Source organism: Primulina huaijiensis, chromosome 8, assembly GCF_012295235.1.
Source record: "Primulina huaijiensis isolate GDHJ02 chromosome 8, ASM1229523v2, whole genome shotgun sequence".
Classification (NCBI taxonomy): domain Eukaryota; kingdom Viridiplantae; phylum Streptophyta; class Magnoliopsida; order Lamiales; family Gesneriaceae; genus Primulina; species Primulina huaijiensis.
In genome coordinates, this window is record NC_133313.1 from 4,509,201 (window position 1) to 4,521,104 (window position 11,904).

An 11,904-nucleotide genomic window follows, 5' to 3' on the forward strand; every position below is an offset into this window, starting at 1 on the left:
TAATGGAGTTACTCGTGTCCCGGTGTTTTGTGACAACAAGGGAGCTATAGCTCAAGCAAAGGAGCCCAGGTCTCATCAGAAGTCCAAACATGTATTGAAAAAGTACCACATCCTCCGAGAGATTGTGGAAAGAGGAGAAGTGTTGATTGACAAAGTCGGCTCCGCAGATAATGTTGCTGATCTGCTAACTAAGCCTTTACCTGGACCATTATTCGAGAAGCATCGCGAATCGATGGGTTTGAAGCATATGGGTAGTTGGCTCTAGTGCAAGTGGGAGATTGTTAGAGTAGGTGGACGTCGAGCCAAGTGTTGGCCGAGTGTTCACAATGAAAATCTATTTATAAACAGTCTTTATTTTAATAACATTTGAAATTATTGTTTTGGCACTTCTTTATCTGTATACTCATGCTAGTTGCATAGATAAAGTCCTTGAATATACAAATAGTAGAAAGAATATGAGATGCTCATATGATGAGTATCATGAAACTCATATTTACAATACTGTATATTCTAAACAGTTCCTAGTCGATTCAGCTACTACTAAGAAGGATATAGGCCGCTCGAGTTTGAGACTAGTATCTGCGATGTGAGTACCATGTTTCATTGGTAGGGGACATTGTGATGTCCGAACATGCAGATAGGTGCTCCTGGTAGAGTGCACTGAACAACCCTCCATAAAGAACTTTTCAAGTGGTTCTCACTTATCGAGTGGAAACGTCCTAGTTTATGGTTGTACACCATTAGTCCTTATGACCCGGGACAACATTGAGACTCTATGTGCTAGCATTACACTTTGACTTGTTTACCGACTCTAATGGGGTCATCAGGTGGCAAGGTTGGGTGGTTTGTCGAAACATATAGGAGTCGATGCATTGTAGTCGGGGGTTCACCGCTTACCTTCGGGTATGGATATCCTATGTGATCTCATGAGTATGTAGTTTGAAATCTCTGATCAGAGTATGGTGGTAATTATGAAAAGGGTTTCATAGATTACACCATCGATGCAACTACGATATGACACATAGTATCGATTCATTGACAACTCTCGATATACCAATGGTTGTCGAATCGGTCAGGATATATGAGATGAAGGGACCGTACTGTACGCTAACCATAATAGAATGGTTCTTGCATGCACTATCATTTGATACCTAGAGAATCATGTAAGCGATGCTGCTAGGCGTTTAACTTGATTGGTTGGGTACTATTATACTTGAGTTCTGACGTTCTTGTTATCAAGGAGTTGATAAGTAAGAATGGAACAATTGGGGTATGCTCAAATAAGGACATGTTTAGTCCGAATCACATGGAGATGTGAACCCACGGCTAGTTGTATCAATGAACCATTGAGGACCACACAAGTACTGGCTTTCTAGATCCCGTTGAGAAGTAAAATAGTTCAATGTGTTGAATGGCTTATAAAGGATTTTATAAGCGTAAAGAGAAATAGAAGTATGACTTCTATGAGGGGAATGTAACTTTTAATTTATGAATGTGTTCCTAAATTAAAAGTTGGCCAAATGAATAATGTATTTGAAAATTGTGATTTTCATAAACATATTGTGGACTTAATTAAATTAATTCAAGTGTTGAATTAATTAAACACTAGTGGGCCTAGTAGAGTCAAATAATTATATTAATTCAAGTGTTGAATTAATTAAATAACATTGAGTATTGTAGAGCCCAATTAGAAATAATTATTAAACTAGTGGGCTTGAGTAAAATCAAATAAAATTTAATTGAGCTCAAATATGTTTGAGATTTTAAAATAAAAGTTAATGGGCCTTGTAATTGTTACAAACCCAAATAGAATTGCATGCTTGGGAGATGAAAGATTGGAGATAACTTTTTGAGTCAATAGGCATGCATGCCTTTTGGACACACTTTAACTTTTTCCATAACCAAGAAAAATTAATCCTTCTCTCCTCCTCCAAGGCTTGGCCGAAATTCTCCTACTTTTCTCTCAAAAATTTTGTTCTTCAAATTAATGAGGAAACACCCACTTCTCATTGAAAAATCCTCATATTTTTCTAGTGCAAAATATGAGGGGATCTTCCTAGTTGGTGGTGGGCCTAATTTGAAGCAAAGAAGCTTGTAGATTGGGTCATCCTTTGAAGAGCTAAGGTGTTTACACTTTAGTTGGAGCCAAACATCAACCTTTGAGATTGATAGGTAATTTCTTAAACACCCTATGTATGACATTTTGTGTTTTTGTATTTGCTACACACTAGTATATGAGGTGCTCGATTTTCTTGTAAGAAAATTAATTTGAAGCTTCCGTTGCGCTTTCGGGCACCGTAACCGATCCTCTTTCAGGGATAACCCATGGTCGTTATATATCCCTTCCCCCGAAATTTCGTATTTACTGGTGGACAGGGGCGTAGCTTCACTAGAGGCTAGGGTGGGCTTTATCCCAGCCTAGTCTCAGGATTATTGTGTATATATAGTTATGTATTTTAGGAATTTTAGTCTCTGAACAAAATTTTTATACATGGATTTCTATGAGTTTTAAATAATCTAGCATTTGAGCTTATTCTATAACTATGTGGTTATCTTAATTTATATATTTACTCATTCTAATTCTACACTTTATATATATATTTGTGTTGTTCTGATTATAAATATGTATTTACATAAATATATTGAATAAACTAAAAATATATAAATACTAAATAATAATCAAATTAAGTGATAATTATTAGAGTACAAAATGGTATAACTAAATTATTTGAATGAATAATGTCATATGTACATTCAACTTTTTTTACTTACTTTACTATGAATTTATTTTAAAAGTTCATTATTATAAATGATATTTATCATGTATCTTAATATATTAAATTCTTAAGATGATTTTTAAAATTTATCTAGTACTAAATATTATACAAAATATAACAAAAAAAATTAAAAAATACATTAAATAATATTTACATTTTCAATGTCCAGCCCACCTTATTTTAAAATCTTGGCTACGCCCCTGGTGGTGGACATTGTTTCACGACTCGATCTCAACGGCTTGGAATCTATTGACTCACCATGTTCTAGTTTCATGTCTTTGCCCTATTTGCAATTGTGAAAGGAAAACATTGAGCCATGCACTTTTCTCGTGCATTACACGTAAAAATAGTTGGAAATGAACGGAGTTTTATCATCTCATCGCTCGACTACAAGGAATGGATTCGAAGGACATTTGTTACCTTCTGATGCATGAGTTTGGGAGAGCAGAATTCAAGAAGGTGGTCATTTGCACTTGGAGGAATATGGAAAGAAAGAAACAACTATACCCACTGAATGGTGCAAGGTCTTTCTTGACAAATTCCAGATGACTAACAAACTTGAAACACAGAGACTGGAATGCAGTAGTGATGGGGCAGTTTCCAGTTGGCAGACAATGTCGATCCAAATCATGTGTATGGACGTAGACGCCTATGTCAACCAACATTTGAATTTACATGCCATTGGAGGTGCTCTACGGGACCATCAAGGAAATCACTTAATCTAGCTTTTGGGAAGCAGGTTACACGACCACTCTCAATGACACATATAGAACTACTAACTCTATGGGAAGGAATATGGATTTTGATTGAAAAGGGATTACAAAATGTTCAGGTAACAACATATTCTCTATTGGAAGTGCAGACAGTCACATCGCCACATAAATATTTGAGATATATCGGCACTTGTGCGGCTGAAAATAAAGAATTTTTAAAGGATCCAACAGTTTCGACGTTTTTCCATATCAAGATAACAGCTAATAAAGTAGCATATGCTCTAGAAAAATTTTATATTTCTTCTCCTTTACTTTTTTTATGGGTCTCTGATAAATTTTCTGTTCGACTAACAAAGCTTGTATATGAAGATTTACATTCTTAATAAAATCTACACTTTTTCTGTTAAAAAAAAAAGGGTATGTCGCTATTTTCATAAGATTTTTAATAAGAATTTATGGGGTTTTAACGATAATTTTTGGATGAGGAAAGATGTTATTTAAACTTGGTAAGGATTTGGATAAGATTAAGCTAGTTTTGGATTGTAGTCAATTTACCGTAATATAAAATTTAAGTGTCTTTCAGATTGCAACATCGATTTACCTTGATTTCTTACCCTTACTGTCCATAATATGCTTCAGCCCGTTGGGTTAGTGTTCCAAAGCCCAAACAATATTGAATCTGGACTTCTCTGTTGCAGCCCATTGCATGTTGAGATACTTGTTCCGTTTAACTAATATCAATTCAACAACTTGATGAAATTATCTTATAAATTATGGAATGTGAGTAACCAACCAAAATACACACAACGCGTGTGGATAATAAATTATATTTCCTAAAATGATATATTTTAACATAACTTAAATAAATTACCATAGAATCAATTCATAAGTGTATAAGAAATTATATTTTCTGAAATAATATATTCTTGTTATTGAATACTTTATGATCTGCTGAAAAATATAGTTAATTGATAATTAATTTAAAAAAATATGATATATTATTTTTATATACAAAAACTCTTGTGAGACGATCTCACATGTCAATTTTGTGATGAAGATATTTTATTTGAGTCACTGATGAAAAAAAATATTTTTTATGTAAAAAGTATTAATTTTCATTTTAAATATGAGCATGATTGATTCGTCTCACGAATAAAGATTTGTAAGACTGTCTCACAATAGACGTAGTCATTTTTATAATAACATTGATTTAGATTATTATTTTAATTCTTATCACACCACAAGAAAAATTGTGTTTAACGACGGAAATTAAATATGTTGTCATTAATTAACGACGGAAATAAAAAATATGTCATAAATATAATATAACGACATAATTTATTTTTCTGTCACAATTAACGACGGATTTTTAAAAAATGTTGTTAATTTACCGACAAATAGTTTTTTAGTCGTTAATTAACAACAAAAATTTTTAAATTATCGTTAATTAAAGGTTAGAAATTTATATATGTCATTAATTAAGGACATAAAACAAATTTCCGTCAATGTAACCCTTGAAAATCTACAATTCCCACGTCTTCTTCGCGCCTTTGTTTTTTCTTCCTACTTTTTGTACACAGAGGATTTCATCATTCTTCCTCCAGGCTCCACCTCCCTCGGTAGCTCTTCTCAGGTTTGATTAATCATCTAAGTCTTGTGCATCCCTTCGCTTTTTATTTCAAAAATTTTGGTTAAAAAACTACACAAATTTTTACCTCAAATTTCAGGTCTGTCACCCCTTTCACCGTCCCCACACGTTGACCGAGAAGCTCCTCCATCACACTTGAAAATAGATTTGCTACGTATGGGTTTTTGTTTATCTATTTACATATTCATTGTTCCCCCAAATTCTAGGTCTTTCACTACCCACCTCGCGACCGAGATGCCTTACCAGTTTCATTCCCTCCTTCTTTTGTCTCTGCAACCAAAGTTGGTACTTCATTTTTTTTAATTCCAGTTAACATATTCATTTTTCTTAAATTGCAGTTCTATGACCACCACCAACGCCGATTATTGCCTANGTATTGCATGTACTGTTTATGTTGTTTCCTGGTCCAAAAGTTATATGGTAAGACAAATAGACAGGTACAGATATAAAGCATTCTGGACTCGTAGTTAACTAAAATGTAGGATTAAATGAAATACTGGTGAGGGGTAGAAACTTGAATATGGCTTTTGTTTTATGTTTCTCGCGGGAACTTATTTATTTTCTTATCTGTAAGTTTCTAAGTTCAATTTAATTAGTCATTTTGTGGTTTAATGCTACCGGCAGAGCAAAGCAGAATGGACGATTTATACTAACAATATACATTTGTAATTCTTATTTTTAGGAGGGATGATTATATTATAAATGGTTATTTGTTGACTAGTAAATGATGAAATATCTTTGACTACTAAAGAATTGTTGACTTAATATATTCTCTTCTTTTTTTAATATCATTTTATTACTTTACAAATGTATATATTATGTAAATATTGTTAATAATTATCTTGCAATTGTGTTAGGCATTTTAATTAAACCATGAACGATACAAGATCTTGGATGTACCATAGGTTGGAAAATGGGTTCATAACTAATGACTTCTTTAATGGTGTTGAAGAATTCGTGAATTTTGCTAAGATGCATCCTGAAAGCATGTGTGGTGAAACAATGCGTTGTCCTTGTAATCATCGGAGATGTAGAAACAGAGCTTACCATGACGAAGAGGTAGTCAAATTACATCTATGTAGGTATGGCTTTGTACCAGGCTATTATCGTTGGCACCATCACGGTGAAACCGATATAACTCCAGAAGTTGAACATTGGATTGGTCCATCATCATCAGCACATGTCGAACATGTTGATCACATGCAAAATATGGTTCATGATATTTATAACTCTATTAACATAGAAGATGAGCCCCAAAGTCCAAATGAGACTGCCAAAAACCTATATGAGATGCTTACGACATCCGAGACCGAGATTTGGGAAGGTAATCCGAATGGTCATTCACAGTTGTCAGTCATTGCTAGATTGTTGAACATGAAGGCTAAACATCACATTTCAGAAAGATGTTACGATGATCTGTGTCAGCTTATGTCCTAATTGCTACCCACAGAAAATTGCATGACCAATAGTTTTTATGACACAAAAAAATTAATAAAAGGATTAGGTTTGCCGGTTGAAAAGATTGACTGTTGTAGCAACAACTGTATGATTTATTGGAGAGATGACTTTGATTTACAAGAATGTAGGTTTTGCGGGCATCCACATTACAAACCTAGTTTACGTCGAACGGTTAAGAAAAAAAAAGTTCCATGGAATAGAATGTATTATTTTCCTCTAACCTCACGTTTGCAAAGGTTGTATGCATCTGTAGAAACAGCGAAGCACATGCGTTGGCATAGTGAGCATGTACAAGATGGAGATGCAATGTGTCACCCCTCTGATTCACCTGCATGGAAGCATTTTGATACAACTCATCCAGATTTTGTACTCGAGGTTCGAAATGTCAGACTAGGACTTTCAACTGATGGTTTTCAACCATTTGGTCAGTCAAGACAACAATATTCATCATGGCCAGTTATACTAACACCTTACAATTTGCCTCCATGGATGTGCATGAAAGTTGAATACATGTTCTTGACAGTTATAGCTCCCGGACCTAGTAATCCTAAGAATAAGTTAGATGTGTTCTTGCAACCTCTTATCGCTGAATTGAATGAACTTTGGTCAGTTGGGGCAAAGACATATGATGTTCACGTGAAAACAAATTTTACTATGTGTGCCTCTTTGCTATGGACAATTAGTGATTTTCCTGCATATGCAATGTTATCTGGATGGAGTATCGCCGGTAAACTAGCATGTCCTTACTGTATGGAAAACTCTGATGCTTTCACATTGCCGAATGGTGGTAAAACATCATGGTTCGATAACCATCGTAAGTTTTTACCATTGGATCATAATTTCAGACGAAATATTAAATGGTTCAAGAAATATCACCAAGTGAAAAAACCTCCTCCACATATAAAATCCGGGGATGAAATTATTGAAGAACTTGAAAGTTACGAGTTTCGTAGTGTGATCGAACCAGAGGCTATTGAAGTGAACTCAGAAATTGTAAGACGATGTAAATGCGGTTGGAGAAAACGTAGTATCTTTTGGGAATTGCCGTACTGGAGAACAAATCTGATTAGACACAATCTAGATGTTATGCACATCGAGAAAAATGTTTTTGAGAACATATTTAATACCATTCTTAATGTTCCCGGCCGAACAAAAGATAATGCAAAATCGAGAGAAGATCTAAAAGAATTTTGCAACAGGCCAGAATTACATCGAGATGACATATCTAACATATATCCTAAAGCTTGCTATACATTGGATAAGCATAGCAAATTTGTATTGTGCAACTGATTGAGAAATTTAAATTTCTCGGACGGATATGCATCTAAGATGTCTAGATGTGTTGATATGGCTAAATTGAAGATGTTTGGAATGAAAAGTCACGATTGTCATGTGTTCATGCAAAGATTAATCCCAATTGCTTTCAAGGAATTGCTTCCAAATAATGTGTGGCAAGCTCTAACAGAGTTAAGTTTTTTCTTCAAAGACATTACAGCAAGAAGCATAAGATGTTCTGACATGGTTCGTATGGAGAATGATATTCCTGTGATACTTTGCAAACTAGAAAGAATATTCCCTCCAAGTTTTTTTGATTGTATGGAGCATCTTCCTGTGCACTTAGCTTATGAAGCTAGAATTGCTGGCCCTGTTCAATATCGATGTATGTATCCTTTTGAGCGATTTCTGCGAAGATTGAAAAACAATGTTCGTAACAAAGCAAGAGTGGAAGGATCAATTTCTAATACATATTTAGTTGAAGAGGCATCATATTTTTGTACTCATTACTTTAGAGCAAGTGTGAAGACCCATTTGAGGAAACAATCACGTAATGATGAAGGGGATAATTCACAAGCTGGAGACGTTTCCAATGTTTCTATATTTAATTTCAATGATCGACCAATGGGTGCTTCTAGGTCCAGACGATTGGATGACACAGAGTACCATGCAGCACGGACATACATACTGCTCAATTGTGAAGAGGTGAAACCCTATGTCAGGTGAAAATTAAGCTCATTGATACTTTGTTGTTGAGGTTTATAACCATTACATATGTTGACGAATGTTTTATTAATTGCAGCATTTTTGAGTCTGAGTTACAGTTGAATAATCAATCCATTAACTCACGTGAGATGGATTTAAGGCTACAAACGGAATTTGCTTTATGGTTTGAACAATACGTAATACATATATCTTTATTCATTTCAACTGTAAAATATTAAGTGTTCCATTTGAAAATATTGTTGGCTTCTAACTTTTTACATGCATAGCAAATGTCTAGAAAATATTGCATTCGGTCCATTACGTAAAATTAAATCATATAGTGGATATTTTGTCAGTGGTTTCAGATTCCACACAGTACGTCACGGTGCAACAAGATCTACTAGTAATTCTGGAGTTACTGTAAAAGTTTCGGGCAACACAAACAATGAGATCAATTACTACGGTAACATAGAAGAGATAATCGAAGTGGAATATCCAGGGTTGCCTATAAAGCGTATTGTCTTGTTCAAATGTGGGTGGTTCGACCCAACACCAAAAACTGGAACAAGACATCATCCAAAATACCAACTATTTGATGTTAACAAGAACAAAAGACTTCACATCTGTGAACCTTTCATTTTTGCAGTCCAAGCTGCTCAAGTTGTTTATGTCACTTACCCAAATGTGAAAAGGTCAACTGATGAATGGTTGGCAGTGTGTAAGATGCAACCAAGATCATCTATTCAAGCACCTATTCCCAATGTTGTATCGTCCGTAGATAATGAAGCTTTCCAGAATGAGGAAATTGGACAGCATATCATCAATGTTGAGGATATAACCACATCTCATGTGCTAACAGATGTTGAAATCTTGTATGAGGAGATAGATGAATTAGATGAGTTTGATGAAAATGAATTGGAAATTTTTATATCATCTGGAGGTGATGAAAGTGAAACTGATGATGCGCCTACTCCAATGATGATGTTTAAGTTGATAAGTTTTATGTAGCTATGATTATGAATGTTTCGTTCACATATACTCGAGAAATTTGTATGTGGATGTTAATATTTATATTTGGTTTTAATGTATTTTAGTTTTCATATCATGCATGATGATTGTCTGTATACATGTATTTGAGTTTGTTCATCTTAAAAAAATTACTCAGATGGCTTCAGAAGGTTCCCATGATTCTAGGATCTTGATTGTGGCCTTAGGTGGCAAGTAAGTCACACTGCTTTGTTTATGTTAACATTGAAAGTTTTTTATTATTATTCTATTTAATTATTATATGATCTATGTGCTGTAGATTCTTACCAGACAGGCATGCAGTCTCAGCCTTTATCACTGATAAATTTGCTGAGAAACAGTGCATGGGGGGTCACACATGGCGATATGTGGATGCTGCGACAAAGGCATACTACTGGGGCGAGTTCGTGGTAAGATTAATTATTAAATATTATATGTTGCTTTGAAATCAATAATTAAAAATTTTATGCAAATTCAAATATTTATTTAGTTGCTTTGAATTGCAGAAATCGTATCGTTGGCATCCTGATCATGATGCTCATATTAGGGCTACATGGAAAACACTTGCAGCTGATCAGTATAGGAAAACACTTTGCAGTTGGCGTACAAAGCCTAAACTCCCACTTGGGGTTAATATCCAAATTTGGAACAAGTGGAAGGAAATCTGGAGTTCCTCTTAGTGGCAGAATAAGTCAGAAAAAGCTAAAAATAATAAGAATACAGAGTCTGAAGGGCCAGGAATATGGGTGGTTAAACACATTGGAGGTTCTCGCTGTTTTATTCAACATTATATTAAAATGGTAATTTTAAATTTTTGTTATAATATGTCAATGAAAAATGCATATATATAAATTTCTAAGCATCGTTGGTTTTGAAGCGTGAGGAGTTGGGCCGTGATGCAAGTGCTTATGAGTTATTCAAAATGATGTATCAGAAAAAAGATGGTACATGGGTTGATGCTAGGTCAAAGGCTCTTGATGTGAGTCTTATATTATGAGAAAGATTGTTGAATTATGCATTTTTATCTGTGAATGATGCAATTGTTGTAAATCAATTAATTTCTCTTTGTTATCCTAGGCCGAGATGAATGCTCGGTTTCTTGAAGCATCACAACTTGATGCTGATTGTGAGTCACAACAGAATCCAACCCCAGAAGTTCAAAATGAACTCTATATATTGGCTGTTGGTGGGGTTAAAAAGAGAAAATTGTATGGTGTTGGCTCGCAGGCTGAGGTGTTGTATCCCGAAGCTATTTCGGGACGTGCAACACACACACGTGCTAACTCTATGGATGTGGCTGCCTCTAAAGCTGAAGCTGCTGCTGCGACTTCTAAAGTAGAGGAACTTACAAGGTAGTTGAATAGCTTGAGGCAGCAGGTTCGTTACTTGATGGAGCATGCACTTATTGACCCTCAATCCATCTCTTCTTCGAGTGCTCGAGATTATGATGATGATAGCACACAACCATAGTCCCCTTAGATATGTCATGGTTAATAGGCTTTTTTTGTAAGTATTGAAGTCACTTTGTCTCCATATTTTGGTCATTGAATTATGATTCATTTTGAAATGTGGCTAGTATTTTTGGAAATGTGGCTACTGATTTTGTAAGTAAGCAGGGGGATGTGTTGATATTTTTGGATATGGATGGATTAATATGTTTTTAATGTTAATAGGTGGAGTGAAGGTGTTTATTTTAATTTGATGTGATTTTATTATGTATATTGTTGGTTGGAAAATTGACACTATATTGGATTTGTTGAATTAGAAATAATGTTGGATAAAAGGGAATTAATAAAAAATGGGATCAGGGGGCTGTCCAATTCAACATTTTACGACGGAAATTATAAATCCGTCACTAAACTTAGTGACGAAAATTATCATTTTGTCACTAATTTTAGAGACAGATTTATAATTTCTGTCGCAAATATCAACGACCAAAACATATATCCGTCGCTGGATTTAATGACGGATTTATGATTTCTGTCGCAAATATCAACGACAGAAACTTAAATCTGTCGCTAAATTTACCGACGCCTTTATAATTTCGGTCGCTGCTTTAGTGACGGATATATAATTTCTGTCGCCAATTTAGCGACGAAATTTTGTCTGGTCACTAATATATTGCGACAACATTTAAATTTCCGCCGTTATTATTTAACGACAAACATAAATATTCCGTCGTAAATAATGACATAATTGCATTTTTCGTCGTTATACAAGTCCGCGACACTAAATTCTTTGACGATCGATATTCCGTCGCTATTATGTCGCTAAATACTCTTAGTGACAAAATAGCGACAGA

General features: G+C 34.7%; 1 protein-coding gene across 4 annotated transcripts; it reads left to right on the plus strand.

The window, feature by feature from the left end:
• Window positions 1-5,886: 5,886 nt before the first annotated feature.
• Window positions 5,887-11,319, plus strand: LOC140982227 (uncharacterized). 4 transcript variants are annotated; one of them, XM_073448654.1, is made up of 6 exons: window positions 5,887-7,410; window positions 9,742-9,797; window positions 9,883-10,012; window positions 10,109-10,402; window positions 10,480-10,581; window positions 10,680-11,318. In XM_073448654.1, the coding sequence occupies exons 1-4, from the start codon at window positions 7,360-7,362 to the stop codon at window positions 10,280-10,282; spliced, it is 411 nt and encodes a 136-aa protein (XP_073304755.1). In that variant the 5' UTR covers window positions 5,887-7,359; the 3' UTR covers window positions 10,283-10,402; window positions 10,480-10,581; window positions 10,680-11,318. The 4 variants fall into 4 exon arrangements, with proteins under 4 accessions (XP_073304755.1, XP_073304758.1, XP_073304756.1 ...); XM_073448657.1 differs by having other exon boundaries at window positions 5,891-8,593; window positions 10,680-11,317; XM_073448655.1 differs by having other exon boundaries at window positions 5,892-8,593; window positions 8,674-9,797; window positions 10,680-11,319.
• Window positions 11,320-11,904: the final 585 nt, after the last annotated feature.

Excerpts from the sequence above, each read along its gene's own strand:
- LOC140982227 (XM_073448653.1), top strand. The coding sequence starts at position 9,685 with ATGATGATTGTCTGTATACATGTATTTGAGTTTGTTCATCTTAAAAAA. Across the intron at positions 9,798-9,882 it reads ATTGTGGCCTTAGGTGGCAA|ATTCTTACCAGACAGGCATG; the intron begins GTAAGTCACACT and ends TATGTGCTGTAG. Across the intron at positions 10,013-10,108 it reads ACTACTGGGGCGAGTTCGTG|AAATCGTATCGTTGGCATCC; the intron begins GTAAGATTAATT and ends TTTGAATTGCAG.